Genomic DNA, 14,928 nt, shown 5'->3' on the forward strand with positions numbered 1-14,928 from the left:
CACCATTGCCAATAGTGAAGAATCTCCAGTGCGAGCATTTTGTTTGATCCTGAGGGATTGCAGAAGCTTCCAAAGTTTCCTCAGGTGGGTTTCGCGGAATGAAGTATCCGTACCAGGTATATGCATTTAATAGAAACTTGGCTCTCTCATCCACCTCTTCTTCCTAGATGTAGAAGAGAGTCTTCTCGGAGTCTCGGATCGTATCATATCAGCTAAGGACTGACGTGATTTTGAACGGCAATGGGGCAATGTGATACGGCTTTTGTATTTAATGGCTCTGCAAACCGGAATAATCGACAGTGAAAGGACACATCCATCATGACAAGAGACACAGAGGCCAATAGCTCGCATACGGAGGAGTTGGTCCAACCGCTGAAGACATGGAAAGGCTACCTGTGGGACACATGGGAGCTACCCAGAGATCAACGGTGGCTGCTGTTCAAGTTGGATGCGTTTGTCCTGACTTTTGCCTCTGTGAGTAACATCGCACCATGGTACACAGTACCAACACAAGCTAATAAGATCCAGATTGGTTATTTTCTCAAAAATCTGGATTTGTCAAATGTGACCAACGCCTATCTGAGTGGCATGGAGGAGGATCTAGAGATGTACGGAAATCAGCTGGTGACTAGTACATCGATTTTCACGGTGGGCTATGTGATCGGCCAGATTCCGTTCAATCTGCTGCTGACTCGAGTGTCGCCGCGATGGGTGATTCCTACTGTATGTCGAGCAACTTCGCACGTCCAACAGATGAATGATGCTAACATACATCGCAGCTCGAGGTTGGTTGGGGCGTTGCCGTCATGTGCATGTCAAGTGTGAAATCCTACCGGGCGTTCTATGCTCTTCGCTTCCTTGTAGGAATATTTGAGTGAGTGGCCGATCTTGCAATACTCACACATCGTATCAAATGCTAAGATGCTCCTACAGATCAGGCTTCTATCCCGGAATCCATTACCTACTGGGATCATGGTATACGCCGCAGGAAATCGGCAAGCGATCGATGGTCTTCTGGCTGGCCGGATCAATTGGTACGCTCTTCAGTGGCTTTCTACAGGCAGCGGCATACACAAACCTGGATGGCGTGGAGGGCCGTACGGGTTGGCGATGGCTCTTCATCATCGACGGCATCATCACACTTCCACTCGCTGTAGCCGGGTATGTGTTTTTTCCGAACCTACCGCAAAGCGGCGACAAGACATGGTGGACCACGCAGGCAGAGCATGAGCTCTCAGTCAAGCGTATGCAGACAATTGGCCGCGCGGGTAAAGAGCCTTGGTCGGTGGCTAAGGCGAAGAGAATCTTCCTCAGCTGGCATACCTATCTGTTGCGTATGTTGCCTTTATCTCCCTGGGACCAGAGCTATATCTAACTTCACACAAAAGCGCTTATATACATTGTCTGGAACAATGGATATCCCCAGCCTGGCATGGGCTATTGGCTGAAAAGCTTCGACGAGACACCCGCACCCGTTCCGGGCACCACGTTCTCAGTGCCACAGATCAACAACTGTGAGTCTTGCACTTGCACCATATTCCAAACCAGAGCATGTGTCTAATCCAAAGCCTGCAGTACCACTGCTCACTACCGGGATATTCATCGTGGTGGCCTTTGTCTGGGGCTGGCTATCAGATGGCCCCTGTCGCGGGGCGCGTTGGCCGTTCATTTACATCGGTGCCATCATGACCGTGAGTTCTCGCAAGCCCTGCCCAGAGAGAGATTGAAACTGACAAGAAGCCTCAAGCTCGTATTCGACGTTCTACTGCGACAAATGCCCCTGTATAGCAACCTGAAAGGTCGCATGGCCGTCTATTGGCTCAGCCAGACCGGAGTAAGTCATCATCGCTCCTCCCAGAACAATTGCCTTGCCAACTCACAGATCTAGGCGGGTGCCGGTCCACTTATTCTCAGTTGGATTAACGAAATCTGTTCTGCCGACACGGAAAAGAGAGCTCTCATTGTCGCAATGGCCAACGACCTTGCATATGTGGTGCAGGCAGTGGTATGTCCCAAATCGACGACTATCTTCTTTGTACATTATGTCTAATCACTAGACAGGCACCAAACTTCGTTTGGAAAACCACCGACTTCCCTGCTGCCAGCAAAGGATATCTCTGGTCCATTATTCTGCAAATTTTGCTGAGTGAGTCTTGTCCAACCCGATATCTCACATGTGCGAGGCTTTCTAATGAAGGCTCAAGTGCTGGTAACCGCCGTCACTCAAGTATTACTGTGGCGTGATAAGAAGAAGGCCTCCACAGTAGAGGTGGAGGGGTCCTCGCCGTTATCGTCTGAACAGGACTCGGTCGAAGAGAAAAAGATGACTTTCACCGAGGTCAAAGCAGTGAATCTTGATTGAATAAGGTATCCTAATGTCTTTGCCACGGGGCCAAAGCCTTCGGTCTTGACAAAGCTGCTAAACAAGTGGACCTGCCGGAGGTTCCAAGGTGGGAAGTGAACACCCCGGCAGTCAATATTGGGAACTGCCGACGTCGTTTTACTCTGTTCTCGCCTTTTACCTTGGACATGCCACCAGCTAGATTCAATACATTAAACTCAGTACTGGGCATTTGACCCCATCACTCTACACAAGTCCCGTCGGTCTCAAGTTTCCTTATTGCCCAGCACTCACGGCTCGGGCACTGGAAGCGTCGCGTAATATGCCATCGCCTTCTCATTCGCCTCCTTTGATAGAGGACCACCGGCGACCAGCATACCCAACAATTTAAAGTAGTTAATGTAGAACGCCGGTGTGAAGGTGTTGAAGAATATAGACTCTTCATCAGTAGGATTCGAAAAGGTGTGTGGACTCTTCGTTGGAACAACGACATAGTCACCCGTGTGGGCATCAATATCTGGCTTTCCAGGAATATGGAATCGAACGGTGCCTTTGGTGACGAGGAAGGTCTCGTCGTGCATCTCGTGCCAATGGGGAGGTGGTCCTCGCGTGCGCGGTGGAATGGTCAACTCTACACAGCCTAATCGCATATCTGAATAAAAGACAGGAATTAGATTTCTCCCTGATCTTCTCGTGTTATTTGGGTAAACTTGCCCGTGTTCGAGCCGTCCTCCATTACTCGCAGTTTCATGGCACCCAAAGCGATGATGTCGCCGGCCTTGCATGGAACAAAGCTGACGGGGCGATCAGGGATCTCCATATCGGTAGTTTATAGTGGCAAAAAGGTTGAATCGTAACAAGGTGGTATCTCAAGCCGAGTGAGTTTATGTTGCGACTTCATAGGATACAGAGATGTTCGCCTCTTTTGACCAACGGCCGATCTCGGCCTTCGGTCCTCGCTAACCCCGAGCCGGAGAGTGCAATGGCACGCCTGTTCTGAATGTTCCAACCGGATACATTTTGTCCGCCACTTCCATGCGGAGTTAGAATTCACTAGCCGATATATCCGGAGCATATCGAAGGATTGCTAGGTATAACCTCAGTTTGATAGGCATGTTTCATTCCCAGGGGGAGATAGGACACGCGCAAAGCAGTACCGTCTACTACTAGGCAAGGACATCACAAACAATATGGAGGTTTCCTATTCACGCTAGTTAACACGATCAAGCCAAATCACCGTTGTTCCAAGCTTCCTTGTACATACCATTTATAGATAACCTCCACGACGAACAATTACCCTTTCTGGGCCATTGTATAGAGTGTATATATACTGCGGTAGATTGGAGACAGCGAGAGAGCGGTGGTGATGAGAATAAATATGGGACAGAATAGGTTAGGAATATCTATTGTTTGATAGAAATTCCTCATGGTTTTCCTCGTTCCGTTCACGTCTCTAATCAGGTCACTTATATCTCTCACATCTTCCAAGCTTCCCTTTTTACCTTGCGCTCTTCTCACCCTGTCATGTTCTGGTCGTCCAGACTTATAAATCTTTACATCTCTTACTTCTGCGTGGCCCAAGATGGACCCCTCACCACCATCAAGCAATTCCCAAGCGCAGCGAGACCAGCGCCAGACCAAGCTCAGCGTGACTTAGCTGGCAATGAAGCCCGGCTGGGGTGGTTAATACAGGCATCGTATCCGCGACTGGCCAATAACGAGCCCCCCCACAATCAGGATTAGTAGTTATCCTCCCTCTACAGTCACGAGTGCTAGCAGCTGATAACCGTTATAGTGCATCCAAGGGCCCGTCCCAACAACTGTATGAGGCGGCAATGACCATCCCGGCGGCCATGTCAGGCACGGCTGATCTCCCACCCACGGAGTGGCCCTGGTAAATCATAGAGTTCAAGTACTAGGTGGCCCGCAAAGGGGAATGGTACAAGATCACTGCCATCGAGGTACTCCGCAAACCAGTCCTCTGGGAGTTCATAGGACCAAGACCAATAGCCCAACATCACCAGTCTCACTCCTGTGCTTCCCGGGTCTAATGATATAGATGGAGCACATGAGAGACTCGAGGCAGTGCTCGAGCTCCTCCAGAAACGCATCATACAGACCAGCAACGATCGTGGACTATCAAGGGTCTTATCTATACTCATGATGTGACTGTCCCGGTTCTTCGTACGATAGCCCTGGAGCCATCTGTACTACTATGCTTGGCGAGGAGGTCTAGCGCTAAATCTCGGCTATCCGGGACTAAGTACGCGCTATATAGGGCAGCGGTCACCAAGGCTAGTGATATATAGTACCTGCCTTTTCTTGTGCTCCTATTTTTATCTTCGGGAAATATGTCTATGTTCAATCCCCAGCCTAATAATCCTCTTTTTGTGACACTAATAAAGTTGTTCTCAGATCCCTCATGGGCATTTAGATATCATGCTTTTGACCCAGTAGACTATTACGGTCCAAAATATCTATATCACGCCATGGCCATGGCCTCCCCAGTGTTGAGAATCTTGGCTCTGGGGAGGGTCAGGCTCACGAGGAAGGCCGTGCCCATCATTCCAATCGAAACGGCGAATGTGCCCTTGATGCCTTCCATGTATGCGACCAGAATACCAGGAATTTCACTTGCCGGGAAGACAGATCGAAGCTCGGTGGAACCCGTGGCGTACACCAGCGTCGGACTGACGCCGGGCGCTGTATGGGGCAGAGTAGCGATCAGCCTGTTAACGAATGCCGATTGGGCCGATGACACGCTGAATGCACCTCCGAGGGTTTGGAAGACTGTGTCTTTGTTAGTCGACTCGACAAATCTTGATAGGGTCAAATAAATCTCGACAGTACTCACAGTACAGGATGGCAGAGGCAGTAGAGAGATCCTGGGAGTCCACTTTGGCCTGGGCAATGTTCAGGCAGTTCTGGAAAGGGAAGGCAATTGAAGCTCCAGCGAGAATCTGATAGCCGATCCATTTTCCGGTAGACGTATCGATATTCATGGTGTAGAACAGCCCATTGGCGACGGTAGCAATTGCCGAGCCAATCACCATGAATGGCATCGCATGGCCAGTTACACTCACGGTGATGCCACCACCCAAGACAAAGAAGCCAATTGCGATGACCATAGGCAGGTTGTCAACGCCCGACTGGATGGGATCCGCGCCTTTGACCGCCTGGAAGTATTCAGGCAGGTAGTAGAGAAGAAGGAAGAAGGACCCGGCGAAGAGGAACTGGAAGATGGATGCGCCCCAGAGTGATCGGTTCTTCAACAGTCGCGGAACCAACATCGCATACTCTCCTTGGTACACCTCCCAGCAGCCCAGCGCGACAGAGATGGCAACGAAGCCCACGAGCAGTCCGATCACCTGGCTGCTATTCCACGCATAAGTTGCCCCGGCGTACTCGAGTGCCAGGATGAAGCAGATAATCGCCGCCATAGCCAGCATGATCCCGACTGGGTCCATCTGGAGCAGTTTCTCCTTCCAGGTGGCTTTGACTGTCTTGGCCGCACTCGGGAGATGGAAGAATAGCACGATGATGACCGCAGCGAAGCCTCCAATGGGCAGATTGACGTAGAAACACCATCGCCAAGTGACGCCGTCCGAGAAGGCACCTCCCACGATCGGACCACAGACTGCAGCAACCGCATACGTGATTCCCACGAGGCCCATCAGCGTCGGTCGCTTGCGAGGCTCAGCACAGAAGGCAATGATCGTTGTCCCGCCCGTCACGATTCCAGCTCCTCCTACACCCGAGATGGCACGACCGACGATCAAGGCGTTGGGATTCGGCGCAACTCCGCAAATCAGACTACCGAGTTCGAAGAGGAAGAGGGTCGCGAGGAAGGTGATTTTCAACGGGAAGTATTTGTAGGCTTTGCCCCAGGACGACTGGAATCCGCCCAGGCACATGAAGTATGCCGAACCGTACCAAGACACCTGCGATAGACCGTGGAACTCGTCTGTGATTTTCGGGATAGCTGTTCCGACGATAGTCTGGTTTTCAGTTAGAGATGTAACAAGTCACGCCTGGGACAGACTCACTTGGTCCAACGCGATCAGGAAGATGGCTAGCATGACCGACCCGACAAGCAACCACAGCGTCAACCCGTGCGGATATTCATCCTTGGAGACTTCTTCGCTGCTGCCCTCGCTGCTGACTTTGGTGTCATTTCCGATGATCTGCTCGGGCTCGAGAGACTTCTCGCTCTCCGATGTTTTCTCGGGCTCGTGTGCTTCCACCATTTTAGTCAAGGGGCGAGGATGAAAATGCGTTGTTTGATGAACTTGTCCCGGCCGCGGTTAAGCGTCCAATTGACCGAATGGACCAGAGTGCACAATCGTCAATTCTGGAGAAATGAAGCTCAATTACTGACTGCGCATCGGGTTGAGGGGGCTATTAAGGGGAACATCTACAACTACACAACGCAACTCTAAATTTTTAAACATAGGAGAGCTAAGCCCGGGTAGGGAACGGTCTGGGGCTTCGGGACAACTTAAACTAAATCTTCGGTGGTTTACTAAGAGCTGTGCAGATGATTCAGCATGAAGACCCCTGCAGCAACTCAATCGGGGCGATTATGTGACCGACGCAGCAAGGCCGAGCTGCCATCAATTCCACCGGCTGTGAAATGTCGACCCGAGTCGTTGCTCATTAACAATGGCATGCCCTAGGCGGATCGACCACATTCCCTCCGAGACGATAAATAATGAAACCCTCATTGATATCGCGCAGTCGACAAAGTGAGCAGCTTCCCAGACCGGGGTAATTATGTAAACAAATCGCCGAATAGTCGGGGTCGTGGACCCTCCGAGCAGCGTGGGCGAATCATCGCAACAGAAGACAGTGCCCTGGTTGGGACACGGGGCGAACGCCTTTCGACTAGGCGGATATTCACCCGTGGGATAAGTGCATCGCCCGTTCGAACTTGTGTCCATTGGGGCTTTCGGGTTGTTATTTTTGATTTAAGTCGAGATGGTGAGAATCGAAGGCGTTGCCACTACGCATCGTATCCAATGATGTAGGGCGATCCAGCCCCCTCGTGCGGCGCACATTGGTTCCAGATTCAGCAACCCTCTTCCACCTGCCATTTTGAATTCTTGTTTCGAAGTAGTCTACTTTGGGTAATTGAATCGACTCGCTAATGCTCCGTGATCATCGCAGAACTGGCCCATGAATCTGCAAATAGCTGAATACGAATAAGTCCTGTGCGGCGATCACGATGGCGATCTTGAAGACAAGTGAAATCCCAAGAGCGGACTAGAAACGGGGCTTTTTTTTGGACTGTGTTTTGATACGGCTACTGAGTAACCTGCAAGATATATTGTCTTATTCGACGGATGCTCGACGGTCAACATTGTGCATAACCAACATAGCTTCTTCGATTCTCGTTCTACGGAGAAAGACCCAAGGTCACTCCGGTTGTTTAGCTAGATTGAATTTTAACGCAATGACTGAACTGCATCCAATTTGATGGATATCAATGGATACTTGAGTACTCGAACGGACTACCGCAAATATATATTCGTAGAAACCATCCGAAAAATGAGGTCGATTGAGTTGTGTATACACAGGGACTATGCATAATTCAGGTACTTAGTGGTCGGTCTTGGTCCCAGCCCGCTCTTGGTATATGCCATATCCACCATCTGCATCGACTTGATGGCTTGTTGTCCATCAATCCAGTGCTGTGTCGAGCGGCCCCGGACGCGATTCACAAACTCTTCCAGCATATACCGATAGCCCATCCACCAGGGCTCGCCCGGAAACTTGGCAAGGTCACCGCCGGCCTCCTTGAAGCTGTATCCCTTGTACGAGTTTTGCTCGGTCCATTTCTTCAGCACTTTACCATCCTTGAGGCTCCGGATCACAAAGTCGTCGCGGACGTCGACGCGGTGCCAGACAAAAGGGTGGAGCATCCCGTGCAAGGTCACCTCGCGCGTTCGCAGCTTTTCTTGCGTGTCAGGGAGCGCGGTGTCCAGTACAGGAACCTGCTTGGTCGTGGCTGAGATGTGCGAGGGCTTCCAGAACGTGGGGCCATTCAGGGTATTCTTGGCCTGGCCGACGCCGCCGTTGGGGAAGCGGAATTTCGCATTGAATGCCCAGTCAACCTTGTCATAGTCGCCCTCGGTGTACGGCTGGTCGACGTCGCACTGAACACACTCCTCGGGCATTTCTCCAAAGGCCAGACGCATGGCGGTGAATCCATAGGATCCCATTGCTATAATGCTGCCGCCAGAGAGGCTGTGTCTGAAGTGGATACCGTCTTTGGCTAGGAACCACCACGGGATCATCGTGACCGAGTCGACGTGGACGACATCCGGTGGGTTCACGAATGACATGAAAAGATGCCAGGCGGGGTGGAAGCGGTTATGGAATGCTTCGAGCACCACCGGGCCTCCGGGTTGAGACAGTTCAGGCATGTTGAACAAAACCTCGGCCTCTTTCGAATTCGACACGGAGGGCTTTTCAATGAGGACATGTTTTCCGGCTTTGACAGCGCGCGCGGTCCACTCAAAGTGTAGTGCATTGGGCAGAGGCACCAAGATACAGTCGATATTGGGGTCATCAATCATGTCTTGACCAGTGAGTTGAGATATTCTGGTGGCCACATGGAGACTCAGATTGCAGACTTACCCTGATAGCTGTCTTTGACCTCGGGGATCCCATTCTTCTTGGCATATGCCTCAGCCCTCGTCCGGTCTCGGGCCGCAACGGCCTGGACCACGACATCTGGGTGTGAATGAGCAGGAATGACCAAGGCAAGAGGACTGTTCACAGTCAATACTAAACTATGCATCGCGAAAAAAAAAAGAAGTTCGTGTCTGCATTGTACTTACGCGGAGTCAGCGGCGCCAAGGATGCCGAACTTCAGAGCGCCTTTGTTCTTCTCTGCAACCTTGGGCGGGTTGAAGCCCCAATAGAGACGAGAGAGCGTGGCTGCCATGTGAACTCTGAGCAAATATCAGTACAACGCTCATGGCGAATTGGAGTGGAGACACACTTACAGTCGTGCCTAATGTTCTTGCAGGCCAGGAGACGGTGATTGGACAATTGGACCTATAGACAAATGCAGGGGAGTAAAACAACAACCAAAGGCGCTCTACGACTGCAATTAAAGAGGGCGACGATGTTGTCCATAATTCCGAGGAGCTACACGGACAAATTTGAATCCGTCGGATGAACGAGCCAGTAGAAAACCGCCGAAGAAAGACAAGGCTCCAGGCCGGTGAGTTATGATGCTGACGGCGACTCATACTACAGAGTCGAGTTAGTGGCTGATCGGGTGGCAGATCTTGCATGCGTAACAGGCCGAAGCCATACAAATGAAGCGAGAGTCCGGGAAGGCTGCCCTTAGCTGCGTTTTTGAGCAATATCCGCGACGACGCCATTTGAGATGGAGGATAAAGCACGTCACCAGCAGAAAGCCCCGAACGATCGTCGAGAAAAATTGAGCCCCAATCAGATGCCCGCGCGGTGGACGACCTGCACAACCATTAACGGCATGTCAGACGCCAAGGCGAACTACAGCCACCCCCTCCTTCCATGTGCAGATATCTTTTGATGGAGAAAGATAAGGTGATGGGGGTCAGATTAGTCTAAGTGGAAGTTGGAGGTGGAGATCTGCATAGACAACTCGAGCCCTCGGGAATTTGGATGATTGGAGATCAACCGCGTGGCGTCCCTTGCCGCATCGCCCTCTCGCGCAATATCCTTCCTGGAATGAATAGGAGACTCGACCCGAGGAGACCAGCCGCTTCAGGATTCTTACCTGCATTTCGCCCCTCGATTGGGTGCAACCTTCGAGTCGTGTTACGTTTGCAAAGTTCCCACGATCAGTGATGGCCGTTGGCGCTATCTGTAATGTCTCATGGCGAATTGATTGGCTTGCTAGGGGATCGTGATGCGTAAATGCGGCACGCAACATACAGGGATTCCTGCCTCATGAGGTAGAAATGTTGTTGCCCATGAGCACTGGGCGCTACCGGAGTATCACAGCCATCGATCTTGGGACGCGGATGCTTCCATCGTTGGACCCGTGCAAACCCCAGGTTGATCTGTAAATAAACGACCCCAAGGAGTCTGGGCGAAGGCTCGAGCCCCGGGGCGACCCCAAGTTATGCGCGTACCTATCTCATAGAATGACTCGATTCAAACCGCTATTTAGCGTTGGGGGCAATTTCGATCCTGCCACGAGGTTGGTTCACTTTGGCCGTGCGTTGCCCCAATCGAGATATCGACCGGTTGCGGGTGTCCACAGGAGCAACTCGATCGGCCACAGCAAGGGAGTGTTTAGGGCCTCGGGGCGGTCATGCCAGCCTTACCGGAGACAAGATGGACTAACAGAGCTGTCACTGGAGGTGGGGGGGCTTGCGGGTTATTTGCAGCCAAGCAGAGCGAGTGAGACGCTCATCTCGCATCAGAACCATGATTGCGGAAGTATGCCCCGGCTGAGTCCAAGCTCCGGGGGGGGGGGGTCGGGCTGGGCTATCATCCCTCGCGGAGGGATGGTATGCGGCTTTCTTCCTCTCGGCCGTGGGGCATCCCCTGCGACGGGAGAATTAGTGGATGATTAGTGGAGGAGCTGACGGGGAGGAGAGACGAATCCAAAGGTTCCCCGGCCAATCGGGCTGCCATTCTGGGTGGGCTGCGCTCGCGATAATTCGTTCAAGATGTGGCGATCCACACCGGCCCTTCACGAGCCCAGCGTAGTTCTGTCAAAGGGTCGCGTGGAAGGGGAAAAAATAAGTATAGCTGGGAGGAACTTTGAGGTCTGGAGCGTAGCGCTTCTGCAGCATACAAGTCAAACAGTCACGTTCACGGAAGTTCGGAAGTCGCCGCGCCACAAGTTCTCTTTGTCCTTTATATACACAACTCCCCTCCCCCTGAGCCCCTTCCTCACTCCCTCCAAGACCTCCCGACTAGCGACACCATGCCTCCCTCTCGCAAAACCGCGGCGGTTGAAACGCCTATGCGGCAGTCTTGCGACCGGTGTCACAGCCAGAAGCTCCGGTGCACTCGTGCTGGTGACAACAACACCGGCGCCTGTAGTCGGTGTCTCCGGAAACGTGTGCAGTGCATCTACAGTTTCTCGCTGCCCAAAGGTCGCCCCAGCGTGTACGACTTGGCCGACAAGCCCACGGGGAAATCCACCAGCGTCGCGAATCGGAATATCGCCTCGGATCGCCCACCCACGGCCCCGCCCACGCCCGTAGCCGAAATCGAGGCTCGGGTGAATATAAGCGCGAATTCAAATGCATTCCCGATGATCCACGACGAACCGATGCTGTCCGCATCGATCGAGGACACCCATATGCAGGCCGACTCGTGGCCGTGGCTGGATGGGTTGAGCTGGGAAGATACCCAAATGCCATGGGTTGACCCGGCCCCAGAAGAACCCAAGACCAATCCTACCGTGGGCCCTTCTCCACCGGCTGATGAGTCTGGGTGCCTTTCCGCATTTCCAGGCCTCCTGGACTGGACGCCGCCTGGGAAGGACACGATTGGCGATCATGATACAACGCCCGAGCGGACGAGTCCTCCAACGGCCGCTCAGGACATCCCACCTCCACATGGCTACGGTGATAGTCTCGATCGCAGCAATGTCGACGAAAGCAATGGCTACAGCAGTGATACAGGAAGCAAGACTGACCCGGACCTGGTGATTCCCCAACTGTCGCAACTCAGCATGCGTTTGTGCCGATTGCGCCGTCTAGCCGATGAGCTCGCGGCCACGGTGGAATCACCCAACCAGCCCAATTCTAACAACCGAGCCCATGTGAAACCACTCATTGATGACATGACCTTTAAATCAGTAGCCGCCTGGGTCGCACACGGCTCTGCTAACATTGATGGGTCTCCCCCGAGTCATAGTCAAGACTTCCCATCAACCTCTCCCCTAGAAACGAACGCCGCTGGCACTGTTTTTTATCACCTTCTCTCCGCCTCTCACAATATGCTGGAGATTCTCCGGCATCTTTACCTGAAATCTGCACCCCATACCCCGCCGCTTTCCGTGCCCCCGACCTGCCTCCCATCTCCAGTTGATTCCAATAAAACGCCCTCCGACGTCTCCACATCAAGCCATCCTTCTAGTGACGCAGTCCGGCATCTTGTCATTGCCTGCCATACCGTTCTCATGACTGTCTACGTCTCCGTGCTAAAAACCCTCGAGCACGACGCAATACTGAGCCACCGAATGGACGTGGCTGCCGTGGGGGACATTCGGCTCGTCTCGGTGGTGCAGCTGTGCTCCTATCTTACCGAGCGGCATCATCAATCCATGGGGTCTTTCTTGACAAACCAGAGCACCACACCCATGTCATCTTCGCAAGGGCTTATGAGCCCAGTCACGAATCAGGCATATCCGTCGTTTCCTGATAACGCCATTCACGACGAGTTGCGAGATTTGAGGATGCAGGTGCAACAGCGGCTTGCGCGGCTGCAGCAAATGCTTGGCTTTTAATCTATACAGTTTTGAAGACCCCGCCCCTGCGCTTGCTTGGACTCGACCTTCCATTCCCTCTGATGAGAATTATGATTTCTGATGCCTACGATTGTCATGACACCGCTGGGAGTTTGGGGGGACAGGCGCTGGAAACTCTGTTGGGAAGTTCTACTCAATATTATAGGTAGAAATGTATCGATGATCTTCCCATGATTCCAGCGTCGCACGTTTTCTAAGGTTCAATTAATGATTACTTATCGAGATAATGCAGCCGGGTACGGCTGCATACCCCCAACGCTAGCGTGGAGGCCATGCATGCATGCATCGTCAACCCTGCAACACAACGTGTCTCCCAAAGTACGAAATATATCGTGAGCTCGCGCTTATCGTCGACCCATGTGACAATCTACAGGGACCTTGGGTGGTTGAAACCCCGTTAGCGACCTTCCACATTGGGAACACGAGGCTGAGTAGCAAACGGCCCGTTTTGGCCCGACTGATGTCTAGAGGGTTCGGCGCTCACGATTCGGGGATATTCCTTAGGTAATAGATGTATCCGAGAGATTGGACGTTCTTGTCGGGGAAGACTGCTGCTGGTCGTCTCCGCAATCGAGCAATCATTAGAACCTCACTTTCCTTCCGGAAGAGGATTGTATACTGTGGACGTTATCCACGATCATCCTTGTTAACGCAGGGCCAAGTTGAGTCTTCGTCCCATCTGTCCCCATCAATAAACTCAAACGCATACAATTGGCCAAGCACGATGCCATCGGCAGACCCAGTGTCATCTTTACCGCGCTCTCGAATGGCCATTGTGGCCGAAGGCGTTGGAAAGCTAGCCCTCAAACACGGCCTGCCAATGCCTGTGCTAGAGCCCGACGTCGTGATTGTCAAGACCGCCGCTGTGGCCATGAATCCCTCAGATGCCAAGTTCCTGGACTACAGTCCTGCTCCCGGCGCAATTCACGGCACCGACTTTGCCGGCACGGTTGTAGCCTTGGGAGAGGAGGCGGCAGAATCAGGTCGCTTCGCGGTGGGCGATCGTGTAGCTGGTCTGGTGCATGGCATGAACAAGCTGAAGCCCGAAGTGGGCTCCTTTGCCGAGTATATCGGTGCCACGATCCATACGCTGCTGAAGATTCCGGATGAGATGGACTTTCAGGATGCAGCTACATTGGGTCTGGCGGTTGCAACGGCGACTTTTGGTCTCTTTAAAGAGTTGCGCGTCCCAGCGAGTTTGGACCAGCTTGCTCGCGGTGGTGGTATTAACGATCAAGATCGTGAATTTGTTCTCGTCGCCGGAGGAAGTACGTCTACGGGCACTCGTGCCATTCAGTTGCTAAAGATGTGAGTGTTTCCTTGGTCTACATTGCGAACCCCCCAGAATTCCTGGATAGCGCTAATCGACCATTTCAGTGCTGGGCTTCGCCCAATTGCAACTTGCTCACCCTCTAAATTTGACCTGGCCTTGAGATTTGGCGCGGAGAAGGTCTTCGATTATCACAGCCCGACGTGCGGCGCTGACATCCGCGCATATACGGGTAACCAGTTGACCTATGCCTTCGACTGCATTGCCGAGGCAGATACGACGCAGCTCTGCTATGCAGCTATCGGTCGAGCTGGGGGTCAATATGTCACTCTGGAGCCGTTCCGTGAGTCGGTAGCCAAATCGCGTGCTTCTACCATCGAGCCGTCGTGGTTTTTGGCCACTTCCATCTTTGGAAATAAAATAGCTCTGGATGGTGTCTATGGACGGGAGGCTAGAGCTGAGGATCGTGAGTTTGCTACCGAGGCCTTCTTGGCAGTTCAAAAGGTCCTTGATCAGGGGCTTATTGAGACGCACCCGGTGAAGACGATGCCGGGAGGCTGGCAAGGTGTGTTGGGCGGTGTTGATACGATGCGAAGTCAGCCGCCTTCTGGTTACAAGTTAGTCTATTCAGTGGAGTAAGAACTGGCATTGCACCTTTTTCAAAGGCGGCAACGAATTTGAGGATAGCCGACTGAAAGGATTTTGCTATCTATCTGGGATACAACCTGGAGTCGTGAACAAGATCGTTAATTGAACGTGCTCGCTTTCACGCAAGTAATCTATAAGCCACCTGTCTACAACTATGCACGTTCACCCAAAATCACATAT

At 52.4% G+C, this 14,928-nt stretch overlaps 6 protein-coding genes across 6 annotated transcripts; 3 read left to right on the forward strand and 3 right to left on the reverse strand.

Annotated features, from left to right (window-relative positions):
* Positions 1 to 318: 318 nt before the first annotated feature.
* Positions 319 to 2,362, forward strand: N7459_005688 (uncharacterized protein; the record flags this gene model as incomplete). The annotated part of the gene is made up of 10 exons (XM_056944872.1): positions 319 to 474; positions 529 to 723; positions 780 to 874; positions 934 to 1,334; positions 1,389 to 1,514; positions 1,576 to 1,691; positions 1,748 to 1,834; positions 1,889 to 2,005; positions 2,062 to 2,146; positions 2,205 to 2,362. The coding sequence occupies 10 exons, from the start codon at positions 319 to 321 to the stop codon at positions 2,360 to 2,362; spliced, it is 1,536 nt and encodes a 511-aa protein (XP_056799207.1).
* Positions 2,363 to 2,631: 269 nt separating this feature from the next.
* N7459_005689 (cupin domain-containing protein) lies at positions 2,632 to 2,922 on the reverse strand (the record flags this gene model as incomplete). The annotated part of the gene is made up of 1 exon (XM_056944873.1): positions 2,632 to 2,922. One exon carries the CDS (start codon positions 2,920 to 2,922, stop codon positions 2,632 to 2,634), a length of 291 nt encoding a protein of 96 aa, XP_056799208.1.
* Positions 2,923 to 4,823: 1,901 nt separating this feature from the next.
* Positions 4,824 to 6,588, reverse strand: N7459_005690 (MDR family MFS transporter; the record flags this gene model as incomplete). Its single annotated transcript, XM_056944874.1, has 3 exons — positions 4,824 to 5,131; positions 5,196 to 6,339; positions 6,388 to 6,588. The coding sequence occupies 3 exons, from the start codon at positions 6,586 to 6,588 to the stop codon at positions 4,824 to 4,826; spliced, it is 1,653 nt and encodes a 550-aa protein (XP_056799209.1).
* Positions 6,589 to 7,920: 1,332 nt separating this feature from the next.
* Positions 7,921 to 9,290, reverse strand: N7459_005691 (Gfo/Idh/MocA family protein; the record flags this gene model as incomplete). The annotated part of the gene is made up of 3 exons (XM_056944875.1): positions 7,921 to 8,921; positions 8,981 to 9,114; positions 9,184 to 9,290. 3 exons carry the CDS (start codon positions 9,288 to 9,290, stop codon positions 7,921 to 7,923), a joined length of 1,242 nt encoding a protein of 413 aa, XP_056799210.1.
* A 1,986-nt stretch (positions 9,291 to 11,276) lies between these two features.
* N7459_005692 (Zn(II)2Cys6 transcription factor domain-containing protein) lies at positions 11,277 to 12,809 on the forward strand (the record flags this gene model as incomplete). Its single annotated transcript, XM_056944876.1, has 1 exon — positions 11,277 to 12,809. The coding sequence occupies one exon, from the start codon at positions 11,277 to 11,279 to the stop codon at positions 12,807 to 12,809; it is 1,533 nt and encodes a 510-aa protein (XP_056799211.1).
* Positions 12,810 to 13,554: 745 nt separating this feature from the next.
* N7459_005693 (zinc-binding alcohol dehydrogenase family protein) lies at positions 13,555 to 14,739 on the forward strand (the record flags this gene model as incomplete). Its single annotated transcript, XM_056944877.1, has 2 exons — positions 13,555 to 14,138; positions 14,208 to 14,739. 2 exons carry the CDS (start codon positions 13,555 to 13,557, stop codon positions 14,737 to 14,739), a joined length of 1,116 nt encoding a protein of 371 aa, XP_056799212.1.
* Positions 14,740 to 14,928: the final 189 nt, after the last annotated feature.

Source organism: Penicillium hispanicum (assembly GCF_028827665.1).
Source record: "Penicillium hispanicum strain IBT 35686 chromosome Unknown utg000005l_segment0_segment0, whole genome shotgun sequence".
NCBI lineage: Eukaryota > Fungi > Ascomycota > Eurotiomycetes > Eurotiales > Aspergillaceae > Penicillium > Penicillium hispanicum.